Genomic DNA, 24,113 nt, shown 5'->3' with positions numbered 1-24,113 from the left:
TGGACTCTTGCCAGTATGAAAGGAATGAATTTATCAGGTAAGTTCTTGCATAAAGTATGTTTTTTTATATCAGACTAGTCCTGATGAGATATATATATATATATATATATATATATATATATATATATATATATATATATATATATATAATATTTAATGTGTGGCAGTCACTCAGCAGCACTGTGTCTGACTGTCTGTGAGCTGACTGTCTGTGAGTGTGTTATTATCTCTTAACATCATATCAGTTGTAATTTATCATGTATGATTATATTATTACATGATTGTTATAAGGAAACAAAAGTGTATTTGGAACTAAGAGATGTCAGATGTCCATTGCCCACTTTATATTTGAATAAATCACTCAACCTGTTTTTTTAAAAAGGTTATGTCAGACTCTGATAACCTTTTTAAATAAACAGGGTGAGTGATTTATTCAAATATAAATATAAAGTGGGCACCTGCCATCTCTTCCAAATACACTTTAGTTTCCTGCACTGCAATGATAATCAGAGGCTCAGAGCAGGTAAGTCTCCCCCACAGGGTCATAGAAAGTACTTGGGACAAATGGAACTGGGGTTTGTGGTAAAGATAGGGCCCAGCCCCAGTCTGGTTCTATAATAAAAATGTCTGTCTGTATTTAGTGCAGCTAACCTTATTATTTCAAGCATTTTGTCCTATCCATGAAGGAAAGTACTTAGATGTTATTTGATTTTATATAATGGCTATTCAAATCAGCCAATATAATTTCAGTAGCTCTCATCCTATTGACTGATTTGAACAGCCAAAAGGAGTTTAGCAGCCCTAATTCCTATTGGCTGATTAAAATTTTTCATCCAATAGGAATGCAATGGTACCTCCAGTATAAAAGGGGTACCTTGCATTTCAATCCTTAGTGTGCTGCGGACGATCGCATAAAGAGGACCTCCACATCAGATCAATTGACCTCCCCCTGGGCCTCCGCCTTGGACCTTTGCCTGGTCCTCCACGCATCCACCGCTCCGCCTCCGCAGGGATGAAGAAGATTCCGGTCCTGCGATGGATGAAGATGGAGCCGCTGGGATGAAGATCCTTCAGCAACTGTGAGTACCTATAGAGGGGTTAGTGTAATTTTTTTTTTTTAAAGGAACACTGAAACCAAATTTTTTCTTTTATGATTCAGATAGAGCATGCAATTTTAAGCAACTTTCTAATTTACTCCTATTATCAAATTTTCTTCATTCTCTTGGTATGTTTATTTTAAAAGCAAGAATGTAAGTTTAGATGCCGGTTCATTTTTGGTGAACAACCTGGGTTGTCCTTGCTAATTGGACAGAACCAATAAACAAGTGCTGGCCATGGTCTGAACCAAAAATTTGCTGGGTCCTTAGCTTAGATGCCTTCTTTTTCAAATAAAGATAGCAAGAGAATGAAGAAAAAGTTATAATAAAAGTAAATTAGAAAGTTGCTTAAAATTGCATGCTCTATCTGAATCATGAAAGAAAAAAATTGGGTTCAGTATCCCTTTAAGGTTTTTTTGGTGTTTTTTTTTTTAAGATTAGGGGTTGGGCATTTCTTAAAAGAGCTAAATGCCCTTTTAAGGGCAATGCCCATACAAATGCCCTTTTCAGGGCAATGGGTAGATTCATTTTTTTTAGATAGTTTTTTTTTATTTTGGGGGGGTGGGGGTTTGTAATGTTAGTGGGTCTTTGTATTTTTGTTTTGAAAAAGCTGATTTCTTTAGGACAATGCCCTACAAAAGACCCTTTTAAGGGCTATTGGTAGTTTATTATAGATTAGATTTCTTTCTTTTTTTTTATAAAATGGGTGTTAGAATAGGAATAATTGTTATTATTTTGGATAATTCAGGTTTTTTTTCGTTTTGGGGTGGGTTTTTCTTTTTAGAATAGACATTTTTTTATTTTTAATGGGCAGCAAAAGAGTTGAATGCCCTTTTAAGGGCAATGCACATACAAATGTCCTTTGCAGGGCAATGGGTAGATTAGGTTTTACTTTATTTTTATTTTGTGGGTTTGGGGGGTGGGGGTTTGTATACTGTTAGGGGGGGTTTGTTTTTCTTTTGTAGAAAAAGAGCTGATTTATTTAGGGCAATGCCCTACAAAGGCCCTTTTTAGGGCCCTTGGTAGTTTATTATAGATTAGGGTTTTTTATTTTGGGGTGTTTTTTTTTTATAGGGTATTAGAATAGGAATAATTTTTATTGTTTTGGATAATTTCGTTTGTTATTTTTTTGTAATTTTAGTGTTTTTTTTGTTGTTGTAATTTTAGTGTGTTTTTATTTTTGTAATGGTAGGTTTTAGTGTAAGGCAGCTTATTTGTAGTAAATAATTAATAAATATTTACTAACTAGTCTACCTAGTTAAAATAAATACAAACTTACCTGTGAAATAAAAATAAAACCTAAGCTAGCTACAATAATAACTATTAGTTATATTGTAGCTAACTTAGGTTTTATTTCACAGGTAAGTATGTATTTAGTTTTAAATAGGTATTATTAAAGGGACATTAAACACTTTGAGATGGTAATATAAAATGATAAATTGTATATATAAAACAACTCTGCAATATACTTTCATTATTTATTTTGTCCTCTTTGCCTGTAATTCCATTCTGCTTTTCAGTTCCTGTTAGAAATGGAAGTGCAGAACACTGTTAAATCCAGCACAACCATTGGTTGCGCACTCTAGTGACCTATTTAAAACTGTCCCTAATTGGCCACAGCAGAGAAGGTAACACAAGTTACAACATGGCAGCTCCCAGTGTTTTATAGACACTAAAACTTTACACTTATTTTGTCACTTTTTAAACAACTAATTAAACTTTAAAAAATACATCTACATGTTAGTCATTGACTAATCTTTTCTTTGAATGCATCATTCTATCTAGCATGTATTTAGTGTTTAATGTCCCTTTAAGTTAATAATTGTAACTTTAATTTAGCTCTATTTTAATTATGTTAAAGTTAGGGGGTGTTAGGGTTACAGTTAGGGTTAGGTTTAGGGGTTAATAGTTTAATTTAGGTTGTTGCAATGTGGGGGGCTGGCGGTTTAGGGGTTAATAGGTTTATTTAGTGGTAGTGATGTGGGAGGCCAGAGGTTTAGGGGTTAATAACTTTATTTAGTGGTAGAGATGTCGGGGAGTGGCGGAATAGGGGTTAATAGATTTATTATAGTGTGGGTGATGTTGGGGTGTGGGGGAATAAGGGTTAATAACTTTAGTATAGTGACGGCGATGTCGGGGAGCAACGGAATAGGGGTTATTACATTTTATTTGTGGCGGCGATGTCAGGAGCGGTAGATTAGGGGTTAATAAGTTTAATATAGTGTTTGCGATGTGGGAGGGCCTCGGTTTAGGGGTTAATAGGTAGATTATGGGTGTAAGTTTACTTTGTAACACTTTAGTTATGAGTTTTATGTAACAGTTTTGTTGCGTAAAACTCATAACTACTGGTCTCAGATGACGGTACGGAACTTCTTGTTATAGTGTGTAGCGCAAACTTTTTAGCCTCACCGCAAAACTCGTAACACCAGCGCTATGGGAATCCCATGCAAAAACTTAATTTTTTCGATTGCGGGACTGATGTTGCGTCACAGGCTAAAAGGCTTGCGGTACATCTATACCAACAAGACTTGTAATGGCTGCGTTGCTATTTTAACGCTGAAATGGCAATTTTTACAGCGTTAAAACATGAACGCACAACTCGTAATCTACCTGTATGTGAATAACATAGGAATGTAAAATATGTGTTTTGCACATATGAAAACTTAGTAATCTTAAGGCACATTATTGAAACATTGCATATAAAATATTTTTTAAAAAATTAAGTAAAATATTCTAATAATCCAAAGAATATATCTACATATTTTACAGTATGTTTAATTTTAAATAATTTTTAAAAATATTTTTTATGTAATATTTCAATAATGCGCCTTAAGATTACTAAGTTTTCATGTGCACTAACCCAATCACAAAACTCATAATTTACATTGCTATGTTCTTCACGTATAAAGTAATGTACTACTTATTATTAAATATATATTTCTTTATTTGATCTGCCCATGTAAAATACATATCTATGCCTATATATCTATAGGTATAGATATGAAGTGTAGATACGAATGTTCAGGAGCACCCTGGATAATTGCCTTATTTTTTTGGGAGAGTGCTGGTCTATAATTGAATAAAGTATATATCTATAGGAATAGATATATAGCTAGATGCAGGTACCCCATCTCTGCCAACTCATAACAGGTATTATTTGTAATCATTGTTTAGATACTCTAGTTTTCATAAGAAGGAGCTGCAAAATACATCAAACATTGTAAATAATGTTGTCCTTTTGCGTTTCTCAAAGTTACTGAGCAGTATTTATCAATCAATGAGTACCGGCACCTTTTTTTGAGTATCTGCACTTTTACAAAAAATCACTGAGTATAGGTGTATATATATATATATATATATATATATATATATATATGTATTTAAGAAGAAATAGAGCATATTATTCTATGTGAAGAACATTGGAACGTGAAATATTAATATTTCATGTCAGGATTAGCGCTCTTAAATGTACTCAATCTGGTTAACGTGCAAGCCCCAGCGCTAAATAGCACTCTACTCGTACTCTATCCCTTAATAATTTTACAGTATGCAGTATAATAAGAGCTCATGGATACATTATTTATTGGGTAAGGCTTATTGAAGTGTATTTCAATAACTGGTAAATATATTTGTAGTTGTCAATACATATGTTTATTAATAGATACCATGAGAAAACTATTTACTAACAATGTAGAGTTTCTCCAGTGCCAATGTTATTTTGGGGAACCCTTTCTCTAGAGCAAAATAGATATATCTACATTTCAATGAATATACTAAAAAGAAACTTCTCGATTCTTAGTAAATTTAAGTTTTTGCATTGTCAAAACTGTATGTATTACATTGCCTGCTTTTGCTGTAATAACTATGAAAATTACTCCATTTTTGTAGGTGTTTGAACTTTTCTAACTGCATATGATATTACATTTGCCCTTTAACGGTTGAACATAATGTACCCAATAACATTGTCTAAATCTTTACTAAACTGTAAAAACAAACAAACAAAACAATAGGTATACTATTTCAGTTTAGTTATGCTATTATGATACTGCATTTCTATTATATGCTCTGTCAAAAACTTAATTAAACCATGACAGCACATGATATTCCTACATGGTGGCAATACACGTAGCATATATATGATTTGTGTTTTTTAATTGTGATAATCTTCTGGAATGTATTTATTTATTGATGTTGTTACTGGAGGAACTCCAGAAGCCAAGGGACTTGCTTTACCCACTAAATAATGGTGGCTAATTATGAGGGCTATGGTAGTCAAGCAGAGTGATGCAACATATACAGTATGTCCTGCTGTCAGGGAAACTAGCACCACAGATGCAAAAGCAACCCTGTACAACGAATCTCAGGAGCCGTAGGTTTAGCACTTGGGATCAAAAGCCGGTATGTGAGATGTAAACAAGTATTTTACAGTTATCACATTTACATCCCATGTATATATTTCTCAGACACATATACAGTGTACACAATAACTTTCAGCCAGGGTGGCAAGGCACCCCATGAGGCCTAGTTATCAAGCCGTCTACTTTACCTGCCTTCGCCGGCCCAATACGCCTGCCTAAGCTCGCCTACCATCACCGCCGCAGACCTGAAAAATTTTGCCTAAGTTATCAATAAAGCTGTCAAAAAGCCGCACACCAAGTACGGGGCGATGAGTAGCGGACTGTGATAGTTATCACTCATCCGATCTCACTGCTCTTCGGCTTTTTGACAGCTTTATTGCTAGCCTGTCACTAAGCACCCACACTAAACTACACTGTTCTACCCCTTATACCGGCGCCCCCGGAGCCCCCCGCAACTAAATAAAGTTATTAACCCCTAAACCGCCGCTCCTAGACCCCGCCACAACTCTTATAAATGTATTAACCCCTAAACCGCTGCTCCCGGACACCGCCGCCACCAACATTATACCTATTAACCCCTATCCTGCTCCCCCTATACCGCCGCCACCTATAATAAAGTTATTAACCCCTATCCTGCGGATCCCGGACCTCGCCGCAACTACATAAATAGTTTAACCCCTAAACCGCCGGTCCCGGACCCCGCCACAACCTATATTAAACTTATTAACCCCTAATCTGCCCCCCTACACCGTCGCCACCTATAATACATTTATTAACCCCTATCCTACCGCCGCCACTGTAATAAAATTATTAACCCCTAAACCTAAGTCTAACACTAACACCCCCCTAACTTAAATATTAATTAAATAAATCTAAATAATATTTCTCTTATTAACTAAATTAATCCTATTTAAAACTAAATACTTACCTTTAAAATAAACCCTAATATAGCTACAATATAAATAATAATTATATTGTAGCTATCTTAGGATTTATTTTTATTTCTCTTACTTGGTGTATCCAGTCCACGGATTCATCCTTACTTGTGGGATATTCTCAATCCCTACAGGAAGTGGCAAAGAGAGCACACAGCAAAGCTGTCCATATAGCTCCCCTCAGGCTCCGCCCCCAGTCATTCTCTTTGCCGCTCTAACAAGTAGCATCTCCACGGGAGGGTAAAGAGTTTGTGGTGTTAGATTTGTAGTTTTTATTTCTTCAATCAAGAGTTTGTTATTTTAAAATAGTGCCGGTTTGTACTATTTACTCTGAGGCAGAAAGTGATGAAGATTTCTGCTGAGAGGAAAAAGATTTTAGCATGTTGTAACTAAAATCCATTGCTGTTCCCACACAGGACTGTTGAGTACCGGAGAACTTCAGTTGGGGGGAACAGTTTGCAGGCTTAACTGCTTAAGGTATGCTCAGTCATTTTTTTCTAACAAGACCTGGTAATGCTAGAAGACTGACAGAAATCCCCATGAGGGAAGGTAAGCCATTTTCTGAGATGCAGTATAGAAGGATGGCTTCAGTTAAGGGCTTAAATACTGGTAGACACTGTGATGGGCTAAATCGATTACTTTATTAGTGGAATCTTATATTTGTTCAACTGTTTGAAACGTTGGAAACACTTTTGGGGTTTTTATTACGCCTGGCATATTATTAGACGCCTAGTCTGACTCAGGAAGGCCCCATAACTCTGAACTGAAGAGGGAGGGGGCCTCATTTTCGCGCCTCAGTTGCGCAGTTGATTTAGAAGACAGCTTCATGCAGCTTCACGTGTAGAGTCCTGAGGGTGCAGGAGGACATCAGGGAGGCTTATTTTTCTTCTACAAATAACCCTAAAGGAAGGTAGGGCCACAGCAAAGACTGTGGCACCGTGCTAGTGTGTTAAACCGGTTGTTTACTTCAATTTGCTCCGGTTTGGGCAATAAGGGGTTAATTGATTTGAAAATTTGTGTGCAATCATTTCAAAGCATTAGGATCATGTGGTGAAAATTTCATAAAGATCGGATGTTTTTTGGTGAAAATCTTTCTGACAGAGGTCAGGAAGTCAAAACTGTTGAATACTTGCCGAGCTCTTCATTCCATTCCTCGGCCTTCTGTGGCTCAGTGCATGGAGGTAATTGGCTTAATGGTTGCGGCAATGGACGTAGTCCCTTTTGCCCGAATTCATCTCAGACCACTGCAACTGTGCATGCTCAAACAGTGGAATGAGGATTACGCAGATTTGTCTCCTCAAATACAAATGGACCAGAAGACCAGAGACTCTCTTCTCTGGTGGTTGTCTCTAGTTCACCTGTCTCAGGGAATGAGTTTCCGCAGACCGGAGTGGATCATTGTCACGATCTATGCCAGTCTGTTAGGCTGGGGTGCGGTCTGGAACTCCCTGAAGGCTCAGGGTCTATGGTCTCGGTAAGAATCTCTTCTCCCGATAAACATTTTGGAGCTGAGAGCGATATTCAATACGCTCCAGGCGTGGCCTCAACTAGCGGAGGCCAAATTCATCAGATTCCAGTCGGACAACATCACGACTGTAGCGTACATCAATCATCAGGGAGGAACAAAGAGTTCCCTAGCGATGAAGGAAGTATCCAAGATCATCAAATGGGCAGAGCCATCTATCTGCAATTCACATCCCAGGGGTAGACAACTGGGAGGCGGATTTTCTAAGTCGTCAGACTTTTCATCCGGGGGAGTGGGAACTTCACCCGGAGGTTTTTGTTGACGCAGCTATGGGGCATTCCAGAATTGGATCTGATGGCGTCCTGTCAGAAGACCAAACTTCCCCTTTACGGATCCAGATCCAGGGATCCCAAGGCGGCATTGATAGATGCTTTAACAGCGCCTTGGTCATTCAATCTAGCTTATGTCTTTCCACCGTTTCCTCTTCTTCCTCGGCTAGTAGCCAGAATCAAACAGGAGAAGGCTTCGGTAATTCTGATAGCGCCTGCATGGCCACGCAGGACTTGGTATGCAGACCTAGTGGACATGTCATCGGTCCCACCATGGAAACTGCCATTGAGGCAGGATCTTCTAATTTAAGGTCCTTTCAAGCATCCAAATCTAGTTTCTCTGCAACTGACTGCTTGGCGATTGAACGCTTAATTCTAGATAAGCGTGGTTTCTCTGAATCAGTTATAGACACTCTGATACAGCCCAGGAAGCCTGTCACAAGGAAAATTTACCATAAGATATGGCGGAAATATCTTTGTTGGTGTGAATCCAAGGGTTACTCGTGGAGTAAGGTTAGGATTCCAAGGATTTTAGCTTTTCTCCAAGAAGGATTAGAGAAAGGTCTCTCAGCTAGTTCTTTAAAGGGACAGATATCTGCTCTGTCTATCCTGTTACATAAGCGCCTGGCAGCTGTACCAGACGTTCAGGTGTTTGCACAGGCCCTAGTTAAAATCAAGCCTGTTTACAAGCCTGTGGCTCCTCCTTGGAGTCTAAATTTAGTTCTTTCAGTTCTTCAAGGGGTTCCGTTTGAACCTTTGCATTCCATAGATATTAAGTTATTATCTTGGAATGTTTTGTTTTTAGTAGCCATTTCTTCTGCTCGAAGAGTTTCTGAATTGTCTGCTTTGCAGTGTGATACACCCTATCTGGTATTCCATGCAGATAAGGTTGTTTTGCGTACCAAACCTGGTTTTCTTCCAAAAGTGGTTTCTAATAAGAATATTAACCAGGAAATCATTGTTCCTTCTCTGTGTCCTAATACAGTTTCTAGGAAGGAACGACTTTTACACAATCTTGACGTGGTTCGTGCTTTAAAATTCTATTTAAAAGCAACTAAAGATTTCAGACAAACATCATCCTTGTTTGTCGTCTATTCTGGTAAGAGGAGAGGTCAGAAAGCGACTGCTACCTCTCTTTCCTTTTGGCTGAAAAGCATTATTCGATTGGCTTATGAGACTGCTGGACAGCAGCCTCCTGAACGAATTACAGCTCATTCCACCAGAGCTGTGGCTTCCACATGGGCTTTCAAGAATGAGGCTTCGGTTGAACAGATTTGTAAGGCAGCGACTTGGTCTTCACTGCATACATTTGCCAAATTTTACAAGTTCGATACTTTTGCTTCTTCGGAGGCTATTTTTGGGAGAAAGGTTTTGCAAGCAGTGGTGCCTTCCGTTTAGGTTACCTGACTTGTTCCCTCCCTTCATCCGTATCCTAAAGCTTTGATATTGGTATCCCACAAGTAAGGATGAATCCGTGGACTGGATACACCAAGTAAGAGAAAACAGAATTTATGCTTACCTGATAAATTTCTTTCTCTTACGGTGTATCCAGTCCACGGCCCGCCCTGACAATTAAGTCAGGTTCAAATTTAACTTAAAATAACTACAGTCACCACTGCACCCTATGGTTCTCCTTTTTCTCCTAACCGTCGGTCGAATGACTGGGGGGGGCGGAGCCTGAGGGGAGCTATATGGACAGCTTTGCTGTGTGCTCTCTTTGCCACTTCCTGTAGGGATTGAGAATATCCCACAAGTAAGGATGAATCCGTGGACTGGATACACCGTAAGAGAAAGAAATTTATCAGGTAAGCATAAATTCTGTTTTTACAGGCAACTTTCATTTTATTTTAACTAGGTAGAATAGCTATTAAATAGTTATTAACTATTTAATAGCTACCTAGCTAAAATAAAGAGAAATTTACCTGTAAAATAAAAACTAACCTAAGTTACAATTACACCTAACACTACACTATCATTAAATAAATGAATCCTATTTAAAACTAAATACTTACCTGTAAAATAAACCTTAAGATAGCTACAATATAATTTAATAATTACATTGTAGCTATTTTAGGGTTTATATTTATTTTACAGGTAACTTTGTATTTATTTTAACTAAGTACAATAGCTATTAAATTGTTAATAACTATTTAATAACTACCTAGCTAAAAGAAATACAAAATTACCAGTAAAATAAATCCTAACCTAAGTTACAATTAAACCTAACACTACACTATCATTAAATAAATTAAATAAATTACCTACAAATAACTACAAATAAATACACTAACTAAAGTACAAAAAATAAAAAAAGAACTAAGTTACAAAAAATAAAAAAATAATTTACAAACATTATAAAAATATTAAAACAATTTTAAGCTAATTACACCTACTCTAAGCCCCCTAATAAAATAACAAAGCCCCCAAAATAAAAAAAATTCCCTACCCTATTCTACATTTAAAAGATACCAGCTCTATTACCTTACCAGCCCTTAAAAGGGCCTTTTGCGGGGCATGCCCCAAAGAAAACAGCTCTTTTGCCTGTAAAATAAAAATACAACCCCCCAACATTAAAACCCACCATTTACACACCCCTACTCTAACCCACCGAAACCCCCTTTAAAAAAACCTAACACTACCCCCCTGAAGATCTTCCTACCTTGAGTCGTCTTCACTCAGCCGAGCCGAGTTCTTCATCCAATCCGGGCGATGTCTTCATCCAAGCGTGGCGCTGAAGAGGTCCATCATCCGGCTGAAGTCTTCATCCAAGCGGGGGGCTGAAGAGGTCCATCATCCGGCTGAAGTCTTCATCCAAGCGGGGGCTGAAGAGGTCCATCATCCGGCTGAAGTCTTCATCCAAGCGGGAGGGGGCTGAAGAGGTCTTCCATCCTGCTGAAGTCTTCTATCAAGCGGCATCTTCAATCTTCTTTCTTCCGGCTCCATCTTCATCCCGCCAACGCGGAACATCCTTCCTCCACGACGAACTCCCGACGAATGAAGGTTCCTTTAAATGACGTCATCCAAGATGGCGTCCCTCGAATTCCGATTGGCTGATAGGATTCTATCAGCCAATCGGAATTAAGGTAGGAATAATCTGATTGGCTGATGGAACCAGCCAATCAGATTCAAGTTCAATCCGATTGGCTGATCCAATCAGCCAATCAGATTGAGCTTGCATTCTATTGGCTGTTCCGATCAGCCAATAGAATGCGAGCTCAATCTGATTGGCTGATTGGATCAGCCAATCGGATTGAACTTGAATCTGATTGGCTGATGGAATCAGCCAATCAGATTATTCCTACCTTAATTCCGATTGGCTGATAGAATCCTATCAGCCATCTTCGAGGGACGCCATTCGTCGGGAGTTCGTCGTGGAGGAAGGATGTTCCGCGTCGGCGGGATGAAGATGGAGCCGGAAGAAAGAAGATTGAAGATGCCGCTTGATAGAAGACTTCAGCCGGATAGAAGACCTCTTCAGCCCCGCTTGGATGAAGACTTCAGCCGGATGATGGACCTCTTCATCCCCCGCTTGGATGAAGACTTCAGCCGGATGATGGACCTCTTCAGCCCCCGCTTGGATGAAGACTTCAGCCGGATGATGGACCTCTTCAGCGCCACGCTTGGATGAAGACATCGCCCGGATTGGATGAAGAATTCGGCTCGGCTGAGTGAAGACGACTCAATGTAGGAAGATCTTCAGGGGGGTAGTGTTAGGTTTTTTTAATGGGGGTTTGTTTTGGTTAGAGTAGGGGTGTGTGGGTGGTGGGTTTTAATGTTGGGGGGGGTTGTATTTTTATTTTACAGGCAAAAGAGCTGTTTTCTTTGGGGCATGCCCCGCAAAAGGCCCTTTTAAGGGCTGGTAAGGTAATAGAGCTGGTATCTTTTAAATGTAGAATAGGGTAGGGAATTTTTTTATTTTGGGGGGCTTTGTTATTTTATTAGGGGGCTTAGAGTAGGTGTAATTAGCTTAAAATTGTTTTAATATTTTTATAATGTTTGTAAATTATTTTTTTATTTTTTGTAACTTAGTTCTTTTTTTATTTTTTGTACTTTAGTTAGTGTATTTATTTGTATTTATTTGTAGGTATTTGTATTTAATTTATTTAATTTATTTAATGATAGTGTAGTGTTAGGTTTAATTGTAACTTAGGTTAGGATTTATTTTACTGGTAATTTTGTATTTCTTTTAGCTAGGTAGTTATTAAATAGTTGTTAACTATTTAATAGCTATTGTACCTAGTTAAAATAAATACAAAGTTACCTGTAAAATAAATATAAACCCTAAAATAGCTACAATGTAATTATTAATTACATTGTAGCTATCTTAGGGTTTATTTTACAGGTAAGTATTTAGTTTTAAATAGGATTCATTTATTTAATGATAGTGTAGTGTTAGGTGTAATTGTAACTTAGGTTAGTTTTTATTTTACAGGTAAATTTCTCTTTATTTTAGCTAGATAGCTATTAAATAGTTAATAACTATTTAATAGCTATTCTACCTAGTTAAAATAAATTGAAAGTTGCCTGTAAAATGAAAATAAATCCTAAAATAGCTACAATGTAACTATTAGTTATATTGTAGCTAGTTTAGGGTTTATTTCACAGGTAAGTATTTAGCTTTAAATAGGAATAATTTAGTTAATAAGAGTTAATTTATTTTGTTATATTTAAATTAGATTTAATTTAGGGGGTGTTAGGGTAAGGGTTAGACTTAGCTTTAGGAGTTAATAATTTTATTATAGGTTGCGGCGGTATAGGGGGGCAGGATAGGGGTTAATAAAAATATTATAGGTGGCGACAATGTAGGTGGGGCAGATTAGGGGTTAATAAGTTTAATATAGGTGGCGGCAGGGTCCGGGAGCGGCGGTTTAGGGGTTAAACTATTTATTTTGTTGCGGCGGGGTCCGGGAGCGGCAGGATAGGGGTTAATACATTTATTAGGGGTGACGGTGGTATAGGGGGGCAGGATAGGGGTTAATAGGTATTATGTAGGTGGCGGCGGGGGCCGGGAGCGGCGGTTTAGGGGTTAACAGATTTCTTAGAGTTGCGGCGGGGTCCGGGAGCGGCGGTTTAGGGGTTAAAATGTTTAATATAGGTTGCGGCGGTGTAGGGGGGGCAGATTAGGGGTGCTTAGACTCGGGGTAGATGTTAGGGTGTTAGGTGTACACACTTCCCATAGGAATGAATGGGATGTCAGGCAGCAGCGAACTTGAACTTTCGCTATGGTCTGTTTCCCATTGATTCCTATGGGATCCGCCACCTCCAGGGCGGCAGATTGAAAACCAGGTACGCTGGGCCGTAAAAGTGCCGAGCGTACCTGCTGGGATTTTGATAACTCCCAAAAGTAGTCAGATTGTGCCGAATTTGCGTTCGGAACATCTGGAGTGACGTAAGAATCGATCTGTGTCGGACTGAGTCCGGCGGATCGATGCTTACGTCACCAGATTCTACTTTTGCCGGTCTGTAGGGCTTCATAACTTAGGCGAATCAGCCTCGCCTCAAATACGCTGCGGAATTCCAGCGTATTTGAGGTTGACGGCTTGATAACTAGGGGCCCATATCTCAAGGTGTCTCAGAAAACTGGGGCTAAGGATGTATAAAAGCACAAGGTATCTCAGAGAACTGGGGCTAAGGATGTACCACAGCTCAAGGTATCTCAGAGAACTGGGGCTGAGGATGTACCACAGCTCAAGGTATCTCAGAGAACTGGGGCTAAGGATGTACCACAGCTCAAGGTATCTCAGAGAACTGGGGCTGAGGATGTACCACAGCTCAAAGTGTCTCAGAGAACTGGGGTTGAGGATGTACCACAGCTTAAGGTATCTCAGAGAACTGGGGCTGAGGATGTATAACAGCTCAAGTTATCTCAGAGAACTTGGGCTGAGGATGTACCACAGCTCAAGGTATCGCAGAGAACTGGGGTTGAAGATGTATAACAGCTCAAGGTATCTCAGAGAACTGGGGCTGAGGATGTACCACAGCTCAAGGTATCGCAGAGAACTGGGGTTGAAGATGTATAACAGCTCAAGGTATCTCAGACAAAGCTGGGGCTGAGGATGTACCACAGCCAAAATTGGAAACCACATGGATGCATTTTCAGTATTGAACAGAATCATTTTTGTATTATACATGTATTAGCAAAAATGCTTCTTATAAAAGCTATAGCTGTTTCAAAAGTGTATTTAAGTATGCACCGTGCACCAGCATTTTAAACACAGCACATGTTCAGAGAGCCTAAGGTGCTTGTACCATCTGGTAATTACTTAATTTGTTCATTGCTGACATGATACAAGTCCCAGTGATGATCTGAGCAGCTGCATTATTTAAAATGTGGGTGCAGTGACAATATCTAGCTATGCTTCACATGAACGTGCAGAGAAAATGTTAACACTAAAACAGTGATAACTTTTACTAGAAGCATTTTTGTTAATACATGTATATTGCAAATATGTTTTTATTTAAAGATGCAATTTATGTGTATTTAGATTTTGACTGGAATGTTGTGCCACATCTCAAGGTATCTCAGAGAACTGGGGCTGAGAATGTGCCACAGCTCAAGGTATCTCAGAGAACTGGGGTTGAGAATGTGCCACAGCTCAAGGTATCTCAGAGAACTGGGGCTGAGGATGTGCCACAGCTCAAGGTATCTCAGAGAACTGGGGTAGAGGATGTGCCACATCTCAAGGTATCTCAGAGAACTGGGGTAGAGGATGTACCACATCTCAAGGTATCTCAGAGAACTGGGGTAGAGGATGTGCCACATCTCAAGGTATCTCAGAGAACTGGGGCTGAGGATGTACCACAGCTCACGGTATCTCAGAGAACTGGGGTTGAAGATGTACCACAGCTCAAGGTATCTCAGAGAACTGGGGCTGAGAATGTGCCACAGCTCAAGGTATCTCAGAGAACTGGGGTTGAAGATGTGCCACAGCTCAAGGTATCTCAGAGAACTGGGGTTGAAGATGTACCACAGCTCAAGGTATCTCAGAGAACTGGGGCTGAGGATGTACCACAGCTCAAGGTATCTCAGAGAACTGGGGCGGAGAATGTGCCACATCGCAAGGTTATAAAATATATTGTTCTATATTGATAAGATAACAAGTTAATATTTATAGATGCCATATAATGTTTCCAGTAAGCATATATACTACAATGTGAAACTTAGAGACATTTAGTTTAAAGGGACAGTCTACACCAGAATTGTTATTGTTTTAAAAGATAGATAATCCCTTTATTACCCATTTCCCAGTTTTGCATAACCAACACAGTTATAATAATTTACTTTTAACCTCTGTGATTATCTTGTATCTAAGCCTCTGCAAACTGCCCCTTTTTTCAGTTCTTTTGACAGACTTGCAGTCTAGCCAATCAGTGCCTGCTCCCAGATATATTCACGTGCACAAGCACAGTGTTATCTATATGAAATATGTGAACTAACACCCACTAGTGGTGAAAAACTGTTAAAATGCAATCTGAAAGAGATGGGCTTCAAGGTCTAAGAAATTAGCATATGAACCTCCTAGGTTAAGCTTTCAACTGAGAATACGAAGGGAACAAAGCAAAATTGATGATAAAAGTAAATTGGAAAATTGTTTAAAATTACATGCTCTATCTGAATCATGAAAGTTTATTTTGGCCTAGACTGTCCCTTTAATACATTTCTATAATGCATGCCTGTATATGCTTTGTATGAAAAGTATTAAGTTAAAGTTGTAAGAGACACATTTGATCAAATATTTACAGTGATAGGCTATGGCGTAGTATTTAGTATAATATTTGTGTATAAATCCTCTGAACAGCACATAGACTTTATGTTTAGTGATTAATGTCATCTTCCATATATTGCTGAAAACAACATAAACCTAGAATGTATTCTAGTGACACATTTTGTGGCTATTGCTTATACATCATTCTTGGCCATTGCCCTTGTATCACCATAATTCAGCGTATAAATATCTTTATTTTATTTTGAATTATTGTGGCATCAAACATTGAAAAAATAGTTTTGCCTGATTTACAGAACTTGTTTTAAAAGATATGTGCTAATCTCATCGTTTGATTGAACTGTATGGTTTATATATAATGAAACTGTCAAAGCAAAAGACAGTGGTCTTCCTTATGTAGCCCCCATTCCAACCCAGTACAATTTGCCTTGTGAAAACGTAACAAGTTGGATGATTTTTTATTTATTTAACATCCATTAGAAACACTATAGTTGAGATCATAGTGACTCTGATTTTACACTTTTTTCTGCTTTAATATCACATAAATTGCTATGGGTAGTTATCTTTCCCAATCTGGAACCTCAAATCTCCTCCTATTATTGTTACATGACCCTTGTTCCTGCTTAATCCTCCCTCTTCACCTGTGTGGCTGCCTACAAAATGTAACTTATGCTTCTATGGCTTTGCACAGTAAACATTGACACAAGGGCCATTGAAGCTGAATTTCTAATTTTGTAGACAGCTGCACACCATTAGCAAAAATATGTGAGCACAATCTACTATTCTACAGTATAGTAGAAGGGAAAAAGAGAGGAGGGCTAGTGGTTTATACGGATCATAATAACAGAGGGAAAGTAGATGTCCTGGTCTGGGACAAATCATTACAGGTTTAGTGTCCCTTTAAAGGGACACTGAACCCAATTTTTTTCTTTTGTGATTCAGATAGAGCATGACATTTTAAGCAACTTTCTAATTTACTCCTATTATCAAATTTTCTTCATTCTCTTGGTATCTTTATTTGAAATGCAAGAATTTAATTTTAGATGCCTGCCCATTTTTGTTGAACAACCTGGGTTGTCCTTGCTGATTGGTGGATAAATTCACCCACCTATAAAAAAGTGCTGTCCAGAGGCTGAACCAAAAAAAGATTAGAGCCTTCTTTTTCAAATAAAGATAGCAAAAGAACAAAGAAAAATTGATAATAGGAGTAAATTAGAAAGTTGCTTAAAATTGCATGCTCTATCTGAATCACGAAAGAAAACATTTGGGTTCAGTGTCCCTTTAACTAAACTACTTGAATTAAAATATGATATAAACTGGATTTTTATAACATATGCGTGGGTTAGCTAAACATGTGAAAACCTATAAAAAATTACTTTCTCCAACATTGGTGTGTCCGGTCTACGGCGTCATCCTTACTTGTGGGAATATCTCTTCCCCAACAGGAAATGGCAAAGAGTCCCAGCAAAGCTGGCCATATAGTCCCTCCTAGGCTCCGCCCACCCCAGTCATTCTCTTTGCCGTTGCACAGGCAACATCTCCACGGAGATGGTTAAGAGTATGTGGTGTTTAGTTGTAGTTTTTTTATTCTACTATCAAGAGTTTGTTATTTTAAAATAGTGCTGGTATGTACTATTTACTCTGAAACAGAAAAAGATGAAGAATTCTGTTTGTGAGAGGAAGATGATTTTAGCAGACAGTAACTAAAATCGTTTGCTGTTTCCACATAGGACTGTTGAAATGAAGTAACTTCAGTTGGGGGAAACAGTTAGCAGACTTTTCTGCTTAAGGTATGACTAGCCATATTTCTAACAAGACTGTGTAATGCTGGAAGGCTGTCATTTCCCCTCATGGGGAACGGTAAGCCATTTTCTTAGTCTCAAACAGAATAAAGGGCTTAATATTTGGCTATAAAACTGGTAGACACTTTTATGGGCAAAATCGATTGCTTTATTTGGGCATTTTATACATGTTTATGCTGGTAATTCACACTTATAAACTTGGGGAACGTTTTTTAACGTCAGGCACTGTGTTAGACACCTTTTCCAGTCAGGAAGGGCCTTCCCAGTTGTAGGCTGAGCCTCATTTTCGCGCCATTACTGCGCAGTTACTTTTGAGAGCAAGACATGCAGATGCATGTGTGAGGATCTGAAAGTAGTTGGAAAAGTTCCTAGAAGGCTTCATTTGGTATCGTATTCCCCCCTGGGTTTGGTAAAGTCGCAGCAAAGGCTGTAGCTGGGACTGTAGAGGGGTTAAAACTGTAACCGGCTCCGGTTTCGTTATTTTAAGGGTTAAAGCTCTGAAAATTGGTGTGCAATACTTTGAATGCTTTATGACACTGTGGTGAAAATTTGGTAAATTTTGAACAATTACTTCATATTTTTTCACATATTCAGTAATAAAGTGTGCTCTGTTTAAAATTTAAAGAGACAGTAACGGTTTTGTTTTAAAACGGTTTTTGTGCTTTATTGACAAGTTTAAGCCTGTTTAACATGTCTGTACCTTCAGATAAGCTATGTTCTATATGTATGAAAGTCAATGTGTCTCCCCCTTCAAAATTGTGTGATAATTGTGCCATAGCGTCCAAACAAAGTAAGGACAGTACTGCCACAGATAATGAAGTTGCCCAAGATGATTCATCAAATGAAGGGAGTAGACATGGTTCTACATCATCTCCTTCTGTGTCTATACCAGTTTTGCCCACGCAGGAGGCCCCTAGTACTTCTAGCGCGCCAATGCTTATTACTATGCAACAATTGACGGCAGTAATGGATAACTCCATAGCAAATATTTTATCCAAAATGCCTGCATATCAGAGAAAGCGCGATTGCTCTGTTTTAAACACTGAAGAGCAAGAGGGCGCTGATGATAATTGCTCTGTCATACCCTCACACCAATCTGAAGGGGCCATGAGGGAGGTTTTGTCAGATGGGGAAATTTCAGATTCAGGAAAAATTTCTCAACAGGCTGAACCTGATGTTGTGACATTTAAATTTAAATTAGAGCATCTCCGCGCACTGCTTAAGGAGGTGTTATCTACTCTGGATGATTGTGACAACCTGGTCATTCCAGAAAAATTATGCAAGATGGACAAGTTCCTAGAGGTTCCGGTGCACCCCAACGCTTTTCCTATACCCAAGCGGGTGGCGGACATAGTGAATAAGGAGTGGGAGAAGCCCGGCATACCTTTTGTCCCCCCTCCTATATTTAAGAAATTATTTCCTATGGTCGACCCCAGAAAGGACTTATGGCAGACAGTCCCTAAGGTCGAGGGGGCAGTTTCTACTCTAAACAAGCGCACTACTATTCCTATCGAGGATAATTGTGCTTTCAAAGATCCTATGGATAAAAAATTGGAGGGTTTGCTTAAAAAGATTTTTGTACAGCAAGGTTACCTTCTGCAACCCATTTCGTGCATTGTTCCTGTCACAACAGCAGCGTAGTTCTGGTTCGAGGAACTAGAAAAGTTGCTCAGTAGAGAGACTCCATATGAGGAGGTTATGGACAGAGTTCACGCACTTAAGTTGGCTAATTCTTTTATTTTAGATGCTGCTTTGCAATTAGCTAGATTAGCGGCGAAAAATTCAGGGTTTGCAATTGTGGCGTGCAGAGCGGATGTATCATCCAAGACAAAATTGCTTAATATCCCCTTCAAGGGTAAAACTCTCTTTGGGCCAGAATTGAAAGAGATTATCTCAGACATCACTGGGGGAAAGGGCCACGCCCTCCCACAAGATAGGCCTTTCAAAGCCAAGAATAAGTCTAATTTTCGTTCCTTTCGTAATTTCAGGAACGGACCGGCCTCTAATTCTGCATCCTCTAAGCAAGAGGGTAATGCTTCACAGACCAAACCAGCCTGGAAACCGATGCAAGGCTGGAACAAGGGTAAGCAGGCCAAGAAACCTGCTGCTGCTAACAAAACAGCATGAAGGAGTAGCCCCCGATCCGGGACCGGATCTAGTGGAGGGCAGACTCTCTCTCTTTGCTCAGGCTTGGGCAAGAGATGTTCAGGATCCCTGGACGCTAGAAATAGTTTCTCAGGGTTATCTTCTGGAATTCAAGGAACTACCCCCAAGGGGAAGGTTTCACATATCTCACTTATCCTCAAACCAAATAAAGAGACGGGCATTCTTACATTGTGTAGAAGATCTGTTAAAGATGGGAGTGATACACCCAGTTCCCATGGCGGAACAAGGAATGGGATTTTACTCAAATCTGTTCGTAGTTCCCAAAAAAGAGGGAACCTTCAGACCAATTCTGGATTTAAAGATCCTAAACAAATTTCTCAGAGTACCATCGTTCAAAATGGAAACCATTCGAACGATTCTACCTACAATCCAGGAAGGTCAATTTATGACTACCGTGGATCTAAAGGATGCGTACCTACATATTCCTATCCACAAAGAACATCATCAGTTCCTAAGGTTCGCCTTTCTGGACAAACATTACCAGTTTGTGGCCCTCCCATTCGGGTTAGCCACTGCTCCAATGATTTTCACAAAGGTACTCGGGTCCCTTCTAGCGGTTCTAAGACCGAGGGGCATTGCAGTAGTACCATACCTGGACGACATTCTAATACAAGCGTCGTCCCTTTCAAAGGCAAAGGCTCATACAGACATCGTTCTGGCCTTTCTCAGATCTCACGGATGGAAGGTGAACATAGAAAAAAGTTCTCTGTCTCCGTCGACAAGAGTTCCCTTCTTGGGAACAATAATAGATTCTTTAGAAATGAGGATTTTTCTGACAGATGTCAAAAAGTCAAAGATTCTAAGCGCTTGTCAAGTTCTTCATTCAGTTCCACGTCCTTCCATAGCTCAGTGCATGGAAGTAGTAGGGTTGATGGTTGCAGCAATGGACATAGTTCCTTTTGCGCGAATTCATCTAAGACCATTACAACTGTGCATGCTGAAACAGTGGAATGGGGACTATACAGACTTGTCTCCAGTGATTCAAGTAGATCAGAAGACCAGAGATTCACTCCGTTGGTGGCTAACCCTGGACCACCTATCCCAGGGAATGAGCTTCCGCAGACCAGAGTGGGTCATCGTCACGACCGACGCCAGTCTAGTGGGCTGGGGCGCGGTCTGGGAATCCCTGAAAGCTCAGGGACTATGGTCTCGGGAAGAGTCTCTTCTCCCGATAAACATTCTGGAACTAAGAGCGATATTCAATGCTCTCAGGGCTTGGCCTCAGCTAGCAAAGGCCAGATTCATAAGATTCCAATCAGACAACATGACGACTGTTGCTTATATCAATCATTAGGGAGGAACAAGGAGTTCCCTGGCGATGAAAGAAGTGACCAAAATAATACAATGGGCGGAGGATCACTCCTGTCACCTATCTGCGATCCACATCCCAGGAGTGGAAAACTGGGAGGCGGATTATCTGAGTCGTCAGACTTTCCATCCGGGGGAGTGGGAACTCCACCCGGAGATATTTGCCCAGTTGACCCAATTATGGGGCATTCCAGACATGGATCTGATGGCGTCTCGTCAGAACTTCAAGGTTCCTTGCTACGGGTCCAGATCCAGGGATCCCAAGGCGACTCTAGTGGATGCACTAGTAGCGCCTTGGACCTTCAACCTAGCTTATGTGTTTCCACCGTTTCCTCTCATTCCCAGGCTGGTAGCCAGGATCAAGCAGGAGAGGGCCTCGGTGATCTTGATAGCTCCTGCGTGGCCACGCAGGACTTGGTATGCAAACCTGGTGAATATGTCATTGGCTCCACCATGGAAGCTACCTTTGAGACAGGACCTTCTTGTACAGGGTCCATTCGAACATCCAAATCTGGTCTCCCTCCAGCTGACGGCTTGGAGATTGAACGCTTGATTCTATCAAAGTGTGGATTTTCAGATTCTGTGATAGATACTCTGGTTCAAGCCAGAAAACCGGTAACTAGAAAAATTTACCATAAAATATGGAAAATATATATCTGCTGGTGTGAATCCAAGGGATTCCTATGGAATAAGATAAAGATTCCTAAGATCCTTTCCTTTCTACAAGAAGGTTTGGATAAAGGATTATCTGCGAGTTCTCTAAAGGGACAGATTTCTGCCTTATCTGTCTTACTACACAAACGACTGGCAGCTGTGCCAGATGTTCAAGCATTTGTTCAGGCTCTGGTTAGGATCAAGCCTGTTTACAGACCTTTGACTCCTCCCTGGATTTTAAATCTAGTTCTTTCAGTTCTTCAAGTGGTTCCGTTTGAACCTTTACATTCCATAGATATTAAGTTGTTATCTTGGAAAGTTTTGTTTTTGGTTGCTATTTCTTCTGCTAGAAGAGTTTCTGAGTTATCTGCTCTGCAGTGTACTCCGCCCTATCTGGTGTTCCATTCAGATAAGGTTGTTTTGCGTACTAAGCCTGGTTTTCTTCCAAAGGTTGTTTCCAACAAAAATATTAACCAGGAGATAGTTGTACCTTCTTTGTGTCCGAATCCAGTCTCAAAGAAGGAACGTTTGCTACACAATTTAGATGTAGTCCGTGCTCTAAAATTCTACTTAGAAGCTACAAAAGAGTTCAGACAAACATCTTCTCTGTTTGTCGTCTATTCTGGTAAAAGGAGAGGTCAAAAAGCAACTTCTACCTCTCTTTCCTTTTGGCTTAAAAGCATCATCAGATTGGTTTATGAGACTGCCGGACGGCAGTCTCCTGAAAGAATCACAGCTCACTCCACTAGGGCTGTGGCTTCCACATGGGCCTTCAAGAACGAGGCTTCTATTGATCAGATATGTAAGGCAGCGACTTGGTCTTCACTGCACACTTTTGCCAAATTTTACAAATTTGATACTTTTGCTTCTTCGGAGGCTATTTTTGGGAGAAAGGTTTTGCAAGCCGTGGTGCCTTCCGTTTAGGTAACCTGATTTGCTCCCTCCCTTCATCCGTGTCCTAAAGCTTTGGTATTGGTTCCCACAAGTAAGGATGACGCCGTGGACCGGACACACCAATGTTGGAGAAAACAGAATTTATGCTTACCTGATAAATTACTTTCTCCAACGGTGTGTCCGGTCCACGGCCCGCCCTGGTTTTTTAATCAGGTTTGATGAATTATTTTCTCTAACTACAGTCACCACGGCACCTATGGTTTCTCCTATTTTTTCCTCCTGTCCGTCGGTCGCATTACTGGGGTGGGCGGAGCCTAGGAGGGACTATATGGCCAGCTTTGCTGGGACTCTTTGCCAATTCTTGTTGGGGAAGAGATATTCCCACAAGTAAGGATGACGCCGTGGACCGGACACACCGTTGGAGAAAGTAATTTATCAGGTAAGCATAAATTCTGTTTTTCTCAGGCTTTTCCCTTTTTTTTTTTAAAGGTACCATACACACAAGTAAAATATAGTGACAAATTGATTCAATATTGATGATCAACTCCTAAAGTGTTTTGAATTCATTTGTTTCACATTAACAATAAAAAAACAATTTAGGAAGTTTGTGCACATAACAAATTTAAACATCCACTTAACAAGAATCCTTAATGACGATTATATTTTAGTTGTGTGCAGTTTTCATAGTTTGCTTAATTTAACACTGTTATTAGTGTAGGAAATCTTTTTTTATACTCAGAGCAAGAGTACAAATATTACACAGAAACAAAGATTAACTACAATATGACATTTCTAAAAGGCTACAACAGGTTTCACACAGTGAAGGCTCTTAAAAAAGAAAGAAAAATTATTCCAAGAAGATGCTTGAATAGTTTTTTCTGATAGGTTACGTTACCTTTGTCATATTCATTCAATGCAAAGCACTGGTGCAGTTTATAATGTGCAAAAAACGTAACTGTTTTTCTTATGGATTGGACAACCCTGTGCAAATCTATTGAAATCAAATTACTTTTAATCTTGTATGCCTTGTAGTAATATTATTATTTTATTTTTATTATCATTTTGTTTTTAATGACAGAGACATGAGCGCCAAACAAAATCTACAGGAGGTACCAGTGATAATGCGGAGAACCTGATATCCCCAAAGCCACCTAAAGGAAAAAAACACCCAGAGCCACAAATACTAAACAACAAACCTGTCAAAATCAGCCTGAACAATGGAGAAATAAGTGCAGATGAAAATTGTACTGAGAATGGTAAGTACTTTAGTTTAAGAACAAGAAATATACACAAAACGTTAACTTAAATGTGTTTTAAGAAGTCTCATGGAGCCTTTTTAGAAGAGACCTTTTGATTCATAGGTCATTTTTATATTTTTGTT

The 24,113-nt window shown here is 39.5% G+C and overlaps 1 protein-coding gene across 1 annotated transcript in view; it reads left to right on the top strand.

Moving 5' to 3' along the window:
• DCDC2 (doublecortin domain containing 2) overlaps window positions 1–24,113 on the top strand; it is a 556,437-nt gene that overhangs the window by 229,824 nt on the left and 302,500 nt on the right. Inside the window, exon 7 of the mRNA XM_053714795.1 lies at window positions 23,811–23,988. Coding sequence (XP_053570770.1) covers window positions 23,811–23,988 — 178 coding nt within the window. The remainder of the gene's footprint in view (window positions 1–23,810; window positions 23,989–24,113) is intronic.

This window comes from Bombina bombina, chromosome 5, assembly GCF_027579735.1.
Source record: "Bombina bombina isolate aBomBom1 chromosome 5, aBomBom1.pri, whole genome shotgun sequence".
Lineage (NCBI taxonomy): Eukaryota > Metazoa > Chordata > Amphibia > Anura > Bombinatoridae > Bombina > Bombina bombina.
This window is presented reverse-complemented; position numbering and strand designations above follow the sequence as displayed.